Genomic DNA, 13,114 nt, shown 5'->3' on the forward strand with positions numbered 1-13,114 from the left:
AAATCTGGCTTTTTATGTGAGGCCTCCTGCTCTATATGTAATTAACGTTGGTAACAAAGCTCATGAAATAGCAGGCAGGCCAATAGACCATGGGCACCAGTTTTCTCCTAAGATTCCGGGACCTTTCAAATTAAAGGTTCCAGGTCTCTGAGTCTTTGGTTTTAGGACTCCGTGCAGGAAGTTAAGACCTCTTTTCAGACTGGAGAATAGAGCTCAAGGGGAGGGGGTGTGAGGGCGGATGCTGCAGTTGGCGCCCCATGCCCTCCGCCACGCCCCGGCCCTGGCCTCTCACTTGGGGTAGCTGCTGCCGATGAGAATGCGGCCCAGGGGGTACGCCTTGCTGCCCACGGTGACCGGCGGGCTGACGTCCAGGTTGCCGAAGGAGTCAAGGCCGGAGGCGCCCGAGAATGGGACTTCCCGGGTTACATATCCGAAGTCAGGACCCTGGGGGAGGACCAGCAAGACACCCCCGCCCCCCGCCAAGAAGGAGGTGTCAGAACAAGAAGAGACAGCTCTTGGGGTAGGGAGTACGGGGGTCGGTCCTGGAGGGCTCCCACTTCCGGTAAAACACCCCCTATTCACTTTTCACAGATCACCCCCTACCCTAAGCATGGTGCAATTAAAGTTTGAGCCAATAACAGAGCAATAACTAGTAAACCCCCAAACGTTTGGAAATTAGGCAACACACTTCTAAAGAACCCATGGGTCGCAGAAGTAATCACAATGGAAATTAGACAATGTTTTGAAGGGAAGGGTAATGAAAATACGGCCCGTTGAAACCTGCACGGGGCTAGTGGAGCTGCGGTTCTAGGGAATTGCTAGAGCTTTAAACATATATATTAGGAAGAGAAAGCTTCCATTTCCAGCTAGGAAAAAAACCGGCCAATTAAACCCAAAGAAAGTAGAAGGAAGGAAATTATAAAGATGAGAGGAGAAATCAGTGAAAAATGCCCTGGCCACAGACTCACCCTGCAGGACCCACTGTCACCTCTGCTGAGTCTTATCCCTGGTCCCGCCAGGCTGGGGTGAATGTCCCTGCTCTGTGTCCTTAAGCTCCTGAATTTCCCATCACAGCCCCCACCTGGACACTGGGGTTATCCAAGATGTGGATCGGGTGTACACGAGCATTAACCGTGAGATTTGGGACCAGCCTAGTTTAGCCTAGCAGTTAGGCACAGAGGATATGGAGGCAGCCTCTCCGGTTTTACACCTTGGTGCCACCACTAACTAGCTGTGTGGCCCTGGGCCAGTTACTTAACCTCTCTGAGCCTCAGGAAAGAGGGACTTTGGGCGTCCTCCTCCATGGATTAAATGAGTAACCTTGTAAAGCTAGGGGAGTGGCTGGAACTCAGTACGCAATTGCTAGAGCTGCTCTTGCACGTAGGAGGCCGCACAGTGCCTGGCGCACAGGAAGTGTTCAGAAAATCTTTTTATCTGAACAGAGCCCCCTCCCAACTCCGGTTCATAAAAGCAAGAACCTTGAGGGCTCACTAAGGGTGCATTCCCCCCACCCAAAAGGCAGTTCGGTTTCCCCAGGGCTGACCCCTCTGTTGGCATCCCCTTGGGGGAGAAGGGCCCCCAAGGAGGATTTCCCTGGCCAGTGCCTCCCAAAACGGGTAATTTGCATGTCATTTGCATATTTGCCCAAACCTCTCACTCCCTCCCTATGTGCCAGAGCCCACTGCCTGTGTCCTTTTGTCCCTTAAAGAACCAGGATCAAGCAAAACTGATGTTTTTAGGAGGAGCCGCCTAAGGGTTCCCCACTCCGTTCTTTGCTACGTACCAGGATCTTCTTGGGGAAATCCTTCAGGCCTCTGTCTCGGGGGGAGTCAAAGACCACTGGGAAGGATTTGTGTGGGGCCTCCACGTAGCCAAACTCCATCTCATCCTAGGAGGGGAGAGGAAGAGACCACAGTGACCTCAGAGTAGTTTTTCAAAACAAGATGTGCCCCCGGGGGCTGGGGGTGGGCAGGGCAGCAGAGCTTCCCCAAAACTTGGGGGGTGTGGGGGGCTGGGGACAGCGGAGGAGGTGAGGCATTTTAGGACCTCAGCCAGGAGAGGACTGTCTGGCACCAGGGCGTTTGGTAGGAAGTGAGAGAGACAAATGACGCAGGCAGCAGGCAAGTAAGTGTTCCCATAAGCTTTACGCGCCCCCACCCTGAGTCCTGGCGCCAGGACTTCCACGGCTTCCTCGCGGGAAATTCAGGCCATGAGGAACCTGTGCAGGCTCCCTTTCCCAAAGCCAGGTGAAGGATAGGGCTCAGGCCTCCCAGGCCACCCCAACTCTCTTCCAGGATCTGCTCCTGCACCCACCTGGATCCAGCGGTCGTTTTGATTTGCGGTCAAAGGGCAGATGATCAGCTTGCAGTTGGCTTTCAACGCCAGGTCAGACATGTCCTCCAGAAATTTCTCGTTTGAGCCATGAGGGTCTATCACGCTGCAAAACACAAGGACGGGGGAGCGTAATAACAACCTCTGACTGTGGCCTTGGCCTTAGGATGGGGAGGCAGGGGATAGATGGGGCGGCCTTGATCCAGTCTGTATTAGGCCCTCTGTGGCCCCTGGATGCAGGGGTTCAAAATAGTCCCTGCCCTAGAGAGGCTCGGGGACTAATGATGGAGATGGATAATGTCTCCAGATCACATCAGGTGGTAGGTGCAAGGTGAGGGGGGCAAGCCAAGGGCTGCAGAACCCATAGGCAGGGCACTGAAGCCAGCAGGGGCAGCCATGGAGCAGGTGACCTTGGGACTGGATCTAACTGGTTAAGGTGGCAGTGAGGGGGCAGGTAGCCCATCAACTCCTGTTCCACACAATTGACCTAAACAAAGGAGCCAGGGTGGGGTTATCTCTGAGTATCTATATACACCTGGACCCAGGTAAGCAGAGCAAACCTGTTTGGTCACAACTTTCTTGGCTTTATGGCTTATGTTCCAAGTCAACTGTGGCCCTTTCCACTTGTCCAACCTCTGATGCAGGGGCCTGGAGTAGCCTTGCCAATCAAGGCTCACCCAGCCATCCAGGAACCTGACAAGGATTCTGAGAGATGGCAGAAGGACCAGGGACCTGGGATGGGCCAGGGCTCTCAACGGATCCTGGAGGCTGGGTTCCCGTGTTCTCTGCAGGCCCAGAAGCACACCCACACCAGAGCGAGGCTAAGTTTCCTACAGCCGCCGGCAGCCTGAACAGGGCCTGGTCTCACAGCCTAAACTAAACCCAAAATATTCTGGGGCTGCTGCAGGCAGGATAGGATAGGGGCAGGGGCGCTGGAGGGTAAGTCGGTGACCTTAGCCAAGGCCTGAGCTGCTTAAGGCAGGTGGGGCTGACAGGCGCACACCCACCTGTTGCTGTCCTATTCCTAGCTTGTGCCCTTGGGTGCCTTCAATGAATCCATCCCATCTGAATGAGAGGCCGACCCCGAAACAGCGTTCTGTTCCTATCTCTACGAGTCCAGGGATGGTGGGAGAGCTGCAGGAGTGAGGCCTCACCTGCAGACATACAGCTCCAGGGGGGGCTGGGTGTTGGGGGTCATGATCCAGGGGGCCATGCGAAAGACCACAGTGTCTGTGAAGAGGGGCACCTCGGGCAGTGTCTGGGGGGAAAATGAGGACTCAGTGGGCCTTGCAGGGAGCCCCATCAGGCCTCAAGACCCCCCCCAGCCCCCAGCCTGCTCAGCTGGAGCCTCCAAAATGGTCCCCCAAGCGCTTCAGCCCCTAACACAGCCCCCAACGCCATACATACCTCTGTGTCCACCAGGCTGACGCTGAGGGAGACCAGCCCCACGAAATCAGCGTCAGGGAAGGTGAGCCCCTCCACGTAGAAGCTGATCTTCCGCTCCCCTGGCTGCCGCTCCACTTTGTAGGACTGATGATGGGGCCCCAGCACCTGCTTGTAGTCTGAGAGGGAATTCCCACCTAGGGGAACCAGAGTCAGCACTGGGGTCCAGTGCTGGGACAGAGGTGTGGGGCGGTGAGGAAACCAGGGGCAGAGCCGCCTTTGCGTTACGTCTACGGAGGCCCCTCTCCAGCTCTGCCACGCACAAGCTGGGTGACCTTAGCTTAGTGACTCAACCTCTCTCAACCTCAGCTCCTCATCTGTACAATGGGCTAACATGATATCTCTCATGCGGTCAGCATAAGCTTTAAGCCAGATAAGGAGGTCAAAACATCTGGCACAAAAGGTGAACACAACCCGAATATCCATCGACCGATGAAAGCACTATGCTAAGAGAAAGAAGCTGGACACAAAAGGCCACGTAGTATATGATTCCATTTATATGAAATGTCCAGAGTAAGCAAATCCATAGACATGGAAAGCAGATCAGTAGATGCCAGGGGCGGGGGGAGGGGGCGGGGGAATGACTGGTACCAGTACAGGGTTTTATTGGGGGAGGGATGAGAATGTCTCGGAACCAGACCAAGGTGGTGGCTACACCACATTGAGACTGCACTAAATTCCACTGAACTGTTGGCTTTAAAATAGTTAAATTTATGTTATGCAAAATTATTATTATTTTCTTAAATCGAGTAGTAAAATGGACTAAACAAATGTAGTGGTTCCACCCTGCCCCGTGTCGTTCTCCCCTGAGGGTTGGCTGGGGAATGTCGCCCTGGCACGCTCTGGTCAGCTGCGGGAACGGTCATCAGTTCACTCACTGAGACTTTGCTCCCGTTCTGGTACCACGGTGGTTTTCGGGCCAGGCCTCTGCCTAAACGGCCACCATCGATGCACCCGAAGGAACATTCTGGTTCCTGCTAGGTCGATTTAGCCAGAACGACAGGTTCTGAGTCAGTCTGAACAGAGGAGGGCGAAGAGGAAGAAGAAAGGGCTAGGAGAGGCCTCTTGCCATGGACGAAAATGAGTAGAGCACCTCAGGGGTGAGCACTGGTATTTTCTTAAGCCACAGACTTTGATTAATTAAATCTCTGGCAGACCAGTTCCAAGGGCGGGCCTGGGCCTCAGCTTCACTAGCTCCTGCCCCGACCTCGCCCTGTCTGGACAGTGCTTGTCAGGCATCCAGGGATCAGAGGGGAGGAGATGGGGGCAGTGGAAAGAGGAGGGGCTTTGGCGCTCAACAGACCTGGGTTTGAATGGCTGCTCCGCCCCCAAGTGGTCGCGTGAGCTTATGACAGGGAATGCATGCATCTGAGCCTCGGTTTTCCCTCTGTAAAATGGGACTAGCTATCGAACCTCCTCGGGTGACACGTTGTGTCCTGACAGGGTGGCTGTAGTGAGAGTCACGAAAGGTGACGGAAGGAAGGGAGAGATGTGCACGAGAGAAGAAAGAAAGAGAGTGGGAAGCAGAGGACAGAGCAGGGTGGGAAGAGGCCCCACCAGGCCACTCACCCCGAGCACAGAAGACCCCCAATCTTTTGGAATCAGAATATGACACATTCAAGACCAGCATGTGGTTGTCAAAGAGTTTGTCGGGGCCATCGCAGGTCAGCACCATCGGGGACATGTCCTTCAGGTCTGAAGAGAGCGGCACCCCAGCATCAGGCTCCTCTCCCATCTCCCCAATGCTTCGCCACCCCGCACCATCACCCTGGACAACACCACATGCCCCTACTGTCACTCACCATCCAGTGATGTCAGCTGGCTGTCGGCATGGTCAAGGCCCCTGGACCTGAGACTATCCCGGTCACAGTTCACCAGCAGGATGGCCCCATAGCCCTCAGGGCCCCAGCGCCAGCTTTTCTGAGGCAAAACAAAAGGCTTCGGGGTCAAGGGGACCTGGGGGGCTCTGGAAGGGGTTCTGGATGTGGTTAAGGCTGGCTGCTTTGTTAGCTTGAAGACCTCTGCATCCTAGGTTTTCTTAAAGATTTAAAGAGGGCTCATAGATCTGGGGACTGAGCTCCAGGTCTCTAGACCCAAAGCCACTCCATCCTTGTGCAGTGAACAACCTGCACTACCGTACACAGCAGCCCCCGCCCAGCCACCACACAGGAGGAGGAAGGGAGAAACAGCCTTCACCAGTCTGCTGAGCTTTGGCCCTGCCTGGGGGGCAGAGGCTGCCTCGCCCTGACCTTGATGGGACTGGAGAATCCTGGGAGACCCTCTTCATCCCAGCACTCCCGTGGGACCCGTCCACCCACAGTCGCACAAGCCCTGCAAGGGGGTTCGAGCTGAGGCGGGAATGACGGCTGGGGCCCTGCCTCTGTGAGGCTCTTCCTGACATGCCTCCACTTCATCCCCACCGGACCCGGGAGCCACTTTCCCATTTCACAGAAGGTGGAAAAGAGGCTCTGGGAACTGAGCTCCAAGTCACATAGATGGGATTCGAACTCAGGTCTAGGGCACCGTACCGGGCTGCCCTGAGCCAGGGCCCAAGCCGTGATCTGCATCGCAGGCCCCACTCACCACTTGGCCCAAGCAACCTTGTGCAGTGAATGACCTGCACAGCCACCCATGGCTTCCCTGCCCCATCTTGTCCCCTAAGCCTTGTGACCCAGGCTTCCTCTCTGGGGTCTTTCCCTGTACACCACATCTTCTACCCTCCTAGGATGGCTTCCAGATACTTCCTGTGGGGGTGATGCCTTGAGCCCACCCCATCCTCCTCCTCACTCTTCAGGGTCTACCTGGGACTCTCTACCCAGCCTCCTCTACCAGAAGCCATGTCTTCCCCTTGCCTTCATTCAGTCACTCGACAACCTTTTACGAAGCACCTACCATATTTGAAGTTCCAAATAAAGCCCAGGAAATAGAATAGGCACCAAGCACAAGAACCAGTCCCAATTCTGAGGTGGCATAAGAGAGGCCCAGAGAGGGTGAGCTGTTTTTCGGGAGTCACACAGCACGTCCATCACACAGTGTAGGTTAATACCCACTTGTGCCGATCTGGCAGTCAGTCCCCAGATGGGTTCCCCACACTGTCAGATACCAGAGACCCTAGGAATCCATCGCCCTTCCGGAGGGAGGGTCCACCCCACCCCGGGACCATCCCCAGGTTTGCCTGTCGACCCCGCTGTCTTGGGGTAGCCAGGACAGTCTCACCTTGTCGCCTTGGCCCCTTTTCACCTTGCCTTTGCGGCCCGTGTCAACATCGAGGGAGATGTCTGAAAAGGGACAGAAAGAGGCCTCAGGGGCTCACCCAGTCCCATCAACACACCCATAACATCCAGGTCGGGGAAAGCTTTGCCCTCTCCCCAAACCCACGAGAACCAGGAAGCCTTTGTGGCAGTCCTGTGTGGTTCTGGGCATTGGAGGGACCCAACGCTTTGGGTCTTGAATTTCTTGCTCATCTACGTGAGCTGAATTGCTGACTCTTGGTTGCCCTGACTCTGGATGTTGGGGACTAGGTCTGAGGCTCTGGGTGCTGGTTCCACAGTTCTCAGAGCCAGCTGCCTGGGGCTCAGGCTAAAGGGGTGCAGGGCTGTCTAAGGTTTGGTGCTGAATCTTGACGTTCCAGTGGGTGTGATAGGTGAGACGCCAGTTGAAGGAGGCCCATTGTGTAGCTGTTGACACGTGGACATTGCAGTTTCCAGATTCCCGTGGCCCTAAATATTGCTGGGTCTTCATCCCTGAGTTCTAGAGTGGACAGAAGGCCTCTGAAGGAGCCACACCCCTTGATGGTAGAGGAAGCTGGCCATGGGCTGGTCCTCAGTGCTGCCCTAAGACCCTCAACAGCCAACACGGAGGGGTGAGGGGATGTACGGAGAACCAGGCAGGCAGTACATACCAACGCCAGTGAGATAGAGCACGCTGTGGCCCAGGGCATCGTCCTCGTGCCGCCTGAAGTAGGAGACCTTCACCTGTGGGAACATGGTCAGCCGTAAGCCAGCACAGCTTCAGAGGTGGCCGTGCCCGGGGATGTGGCAGTCACCCGCACCTCCCAACAGCCCTGTGTAGAGGCCGGGCAAGCATGAGGACTCCCCGGTTTCCCCTGCTGCCGAGGGTCCATGTCTCCCAGGCTCCCGGCTTGGATTCTGAGCTGCTTTCTCCAGCTAGAGAGGTCGTGGACGCCTCCCTGGCTCCTAGGGCTGGGCTGAAGAGCAAGGAGGGCTGGACGGGGTACGGGCAGGTCCCAGAGGGAGCGGCTGGCCCCTCAGGAACCCATGGGGATGAAGGAGAGAAAGACAGAGAGGAGAGGCAACTGTCGGCACTTAGACAAGTTACTCAACATCTCCAGGCCTAGGTTTCGTCACCTGTAGAATGGGAACAATGACCCCCCAACCCTACAAAACACCCAGTGGTCAGGCGCTTTTCCCATGGCCCCAAACTCATGCCAAGTACCCTACCCAGGCCACCTCCACAGCCCCAAGGTGTCCCCAGTGGACAGAGCCCGTCCACAAAGAGGCTACTCAGGGCCCTTCCTGTAGGCTCGTAGCTGGTAGGCAGAAGAAGTAGGGTTTGAGCCCATGGCGGGCTCCAGGACCTCTGCTCGCAAAGGCTGCACGGTCCCTGTTTTGTCCCTGTCCAATCAATGGGTCACCGTGTGTGTGGTGGGTGGCTGGGGGCGAGTGAGGAGGGTGTCATCCTTATTCCTTAGGTATGGGACACACATGCACATCCAGATATGTATCTGTCTGCATGCACGCGTGAGCACGGTGGTGCTACGGAGTCCTGCCTATGTGAGAGCAGGGGGCTTGTCTGGGACCTGTGTTAGGCTGAGCACAGAATTAATGCGGGGGTGTTTGTGAATCTGAAGGGCGAGTAGGCAGGCTGTGTTTTTATGGGAGAATTCATTGGCGTATATACATGTGCTGTTGCGCATGGGGTGGCCTTGTGTGTTTGGTTGTATCAGAATGTGTTGCGTGGATGCAAGTGTCAAAAGCTTTGTGGAATTTGGTTGAGTGGGATGATATGTGGATGGAGGTATGCTTTGGGGGGCTCTTACCTGGGATGGGGGTGGGGAGATGCAGCCCCTTACTATGGGGAGGAGCATCTTACCTTGATATCATTTAAGTCCTTACTGGCTGTGTCCACAGATATGATCACATCCACATAGGCGCTCAGGGGCCAGTGGGCCTTTCCTGTGGGCTCTGTCACCCGTGCTGGATCATAGGCCATGGAGATCTCCACCCCAGAGCTCCCGGAGACCCCAAAGGTCTCAGCACCCTTGGGTACATCCCTGACAGAGAAAAGAAAGGGAGAAAGTGTCCAGGTCTCAGGAGAGAGACTATGGTGGGGTAGTGGCTGGGGCAGGCAGGCCATGCAAACAGCGCCTCCCAACAACTGTGTTGGGGAGCATCAGGGGGCGTGTCACTGGCCAGGAGAGCAGCCTAGCTGGGCTCCAGGCAACCTGGACTCTACCCCAGCTCTCCACTGACCCCCGTGTGACCCGCCCTGGGCCCATCAGCCCCTGGCCTCAGTCTCCCCACCTGTAACATGATGGAGTTGGAGCAGAACAAGGGCGTTGAGCTTTGTTTCAGTGGCAGAACCCTTTCGGCAAACCAAGACATCAGGCAGACCAAGGGGAGCTGGGGCTGCGGCTGAGCCACAATGTCTAACCCTCCATTCCAACAGTGCCCCCAAGCTCCAGAGAGCAGAGAGAGCAAACCTCTGGACACCCCGATCCCGCCCCAGGGCTTCCCACTCTGATGCTTCTAAATTCTCTAATCAACAGGAAATCCACCTGGTCAACCTCATCTCACCACCTCCACTGCCATCCCTACCCCCTGGGATAGCCGGGCAGCCTCCTCACTGGTACCACTGAGCCCCTTCCAATCTGCTTGCACCCAGCACACATAAGTCAGAATTGTATTGCTCCTTTTTGTTCAAAAGCAGTGGTTCCCCCAAACTCAGCCAAGTCCCCACAATGGCATACAAAGTCCCTCCTGATCTTCCCCACCACTTCCCCGACCTCCTCCTCCCCACTCTACTCCCCCTGGCCCACTCTGCTCCAACCACACTGATCTTCCCACTTTTCCACAAAGCTGCCAGTCTGCCCTGCCTCAGGGCCTTCGCACTGGCTATTGCCTCTTCATAGAGCGCTCTTCCCCCAGGCGTCCACGAGGCTCACTCCTTTACTTTACCGGGGCTTGGCTTAAACAGCAGCCCCGACTCCATCACTCCATCTGATGCTGCACCTTGCCCTGCCTTCTCCCCGCTCGCCCCATCCCTGTCACTCTGCTCTGACTCTTAATCATGCTGTTGTTTATCGCCCACCTCTCCTGCTAGGTCAGCTCCACCTCTCCTGCTAGGTCAGCTCCACCTCTCCTGCTAGGTCAGCTCCACGAGGGCAGGGAGTTTTGTCTATTTTGCTCGCTGCAGTATCCCCAGCACCTCTAACATAGTCAGTGCTCATAAATCCTTGTTAAATAAGTGAATGGATTCGGTTTTCCCTACTCTGCAGGGCAACTCAGGCCCAACTGTACTAAGAGTTTGACTGGTACCCAGGGCATCTTCTCCCCATCCACCTGGTGCATCACATGCACCTGATACCCCAGAGCCCTGGGCTCCAGAAAAGGGGGTCAAGAAACCTTCAGTCTGTCAGGTGCCAGCCCGGGGTATTCATCTTCGGAGCTTCCACACTGCTCACACCACCAGCTGCTCCCAGCCACAGCACTTAGGGGCCAGCCTTCCTGGGCCATAGGGAAGAGGATGCAAACTCAGGCTACAGGCACCCTGAGCTAAGCCCACAGAGCCTCTGTCAGTGCATCTTGTCCCTCTTCATTCCCCGAACAAACATGAACTGTGTGCCTCCCTCTGCTGAGCACTGTGCTAAGCCCCAGTGATCCTTGAGGCCCTGGGCCATGTGGAGCTCACAGCCTAGAGAGGAAGTCCGACGAGGCAACCCCATGTCGGCGTTTCTCCCTCTCTATGTGTCAGGCCTCTCCGCTGCAGTCCGCCAGGGCAGAGCCATCAGCCTTGAGATCATCACCCAGGATCACGCCCACTTACAAATGCCCACCTGATGCAAAGATGGCAGGGCCGGCGAGGTCCTTTGATATATGCTCCTGCCTCCATCCTTTCCTGGACTCCCAAGAACCCACCCAAATATTAAACCCTCTGAAGAAACCAGACACCCCTCCCTGACCCACATCAAACAACTGCCTCCATTGACAACGGGGACATTGGTCATAGTTACAACAGTCCCAGTTCTGTGCCTGGCTCTCTGATGCTCACCACAGCCCCACTAGGCGGTTACTACTCCTCTCACTTTACAGATGAGGCTGGGGGGAGAGGGGCCCCAGAGCCTTGCAGGCTGCTGGCCAGACCCACCTCCCTCACCCCACACTCATCGTCCCCACGAGCCATTATACCTTCAGGAATCTTCTCATGACCTTACATGACCTTCACCACCGTTTAATTGGTCGCCATAGAAACTCAAGTCCCCCAGACTCTCATCGTCTAATCTGACCCCGGCTCCCATCCTCCCTGACTCCCAGCCACTCTCGTAAGCCATCATCGCATGGTGGTCTCAGCCACATCTGGGGATTTCCTTGGCCTTTGCCCTCTGACAGACACCTGCTCCTTGCAGCAGACATGGTCTCCCCGCAGCCTTCTCAGTGGGGGCTGTTTCTCCCTTGCTCCCTCCGACCACCCACGGGGCCTGGTTGGCAAGGCTCCTCCTCGCTCCTCACTGTCACCTCCACGTCATTATCACGCGGTCCTCATTCCTTGAGGATGTCGGCTCACGCCTGTCTCCAGCACTGTTATCACCATTTCTCATTTCAATAGCCCCATGGGCGGTACGCCATTTCCCTGCCCCCTCCGTCTCTTGACCTCCTCTATTCCGGGGATCCTCAGCCCCCCTCTTCTGGGGGCCAACCCTGGACTTTGTCATTACTAAGAATTGAACCTGCTACAAACTCCCCTGCCAGCAGCTCACTCTGATGCCACCCTCAGCTGCCAGCTCACTCCATCTGACACGCCCGCCCCCACCCCAAGCTTTCATTTCCACTGGGACCTGCAACCCTTGGAGGCTGAGCCGTGTCTACCCGCTTCTCACCAGCCCTCGCTCGCTCTTGTCCTCTCTTCCCTTCACCAGGGCTCTGTTCTCTTTCGTGGTTCTAGAAAGCCATTCCATACATTTTCCTCTCTCTGGAAACCTCCCTCGCCTGCTCCCCTTCCTCTCTCAGAACGGCAACCTCCGCCTTCTCTCCGCTTCATCTGCCGGCCCAGCTGCCTCTGCACACACATCCATGCCTGCCCTCCTGGGACAACGGACGAGTGGCCCCGTCCCTCCCTGGGGGCACCCTCCCTACTTAAAGGCATCGCTCCGGCCTTGTCCCCTTCTCGGTCTCCGTCACCAAGCATGTGCGTATGCTGTAAACGTCGCCCTGATCATCCTCCCTGGTCCACCCACACCTTCATTTCTTCGGCCATCATCCCCACTGTGCCCTCTGAACCATGCTGTTGCAAAATCCAAAGATCCTTTCTCTTCTTCCTCTTGGTGACCTAGCAGAGGCATTTGACCCAAATGACCAACTGCCCTTCAACTTTCCCACCTGGCCTCGAACCTCCCAGCTTCTGTCTGTCTCCTCTGCTGCGTCTTTCTCCCTCCCTGACATCCAGAGGGTCCCAGATGGTTGATGACCAAGCAGATGGGGCTAGGGGAGGGCACATATATAAGTTTGTCATAAATTTTACTGATATAAATTATGTATAGCACACAACCTACAAATAATAGGACAATGTATATCACTCTGTATTGTAAAATTCGTTGTACAAATGGACTCTTACAGAATGCCTCTCTTGTAACTACAGCCAACACCGTGGTTGCAATTCGAGTACCATTCCACGCACAAAGTTGCGTCCCAATCCGCTAATTCTTTCCTCAATAAACTGGCTGTCGTTAAATCTGCTGTGTGATGTGAATGTCGATCGATACTGTCGTTTATGTCCGAGAGGAAAATGAAAGTGGAAACAATGACAGCGGCACACCTCGCTCCATCAGTGACGCCAGCAGCTTCTTTACTAAGTCGGATGATACTGGAAGAAAACTTCCTCAGCGTTTTTGTGCCAATCATAATGCGCTGGCTGAAATACGGCTTGCTTTAAGTTTCATCTGCCTAACTTTTTCTTCATCGCTTCCTGAAGTCTACGCAACCAACAAAATAATCAATGGAGTCCCGATGGGCAGCCCTGGCCGATTTCCATGGTGTAAATATTCCCACTACGGCCAATTTCAAGTCCTCGATGCAACGTCACCTAACTCAGAGTTGCAAAGAGA

The 13,114-nt window shown here is 55.5% G+C and overlaps 1 protein-coding gene across 1 annotated transcript in view; it reads right to left on the reverse strand.

The window, feature by feature from the left end:
- The window catches only part of PADI1 (peptidyl arginine deiminase 1), a 33,371-nt gene that overhangs the window by 11,405 nt on the left and 8,852 nt on the right, over positions 1-13,114 (reverse strand). Inside the window, 10 exon segments of the mRNA XM_006914311.3 lie at positions 293-444; positions 1,784-1,888; positions 2,314-2,437; positions 3,486-3,589; positions 3,739-3,911; positions 5,344-5,469; positions 5,577-5,694; positions 6,991-7,052; positions 7,676-7,748; positions 8,887-9,067. Coding sequence (XP_006914373.1) covers positions 293-444; positions 1,784-1,888; positions 2,314-2,437; positions 3,486-3,589; positions 3,739-3,911; positions 5,344-5,469; positions 5,577-5,694; positions 6,991-7,052; positions 7,676-7,748; positions 8,887-9,067 — 1,218 coding nt within the window.

The sequence above is a fragment of the Pteropus alecto genome, unplaced genomic scaffold (genome assembly GCF_000325575.1).
Source record: "Pteropus alecto unplaced genomic scaffold, ASM32557v1 scaffold125, whole genome shotgun sequence".
Classification (NCBI taxonomy): Eukaryota; Metazoa; Chordata; class Mammalia; order Chiroptera; family Pteropodidae; genus Pteropus; species Pteropus alecto.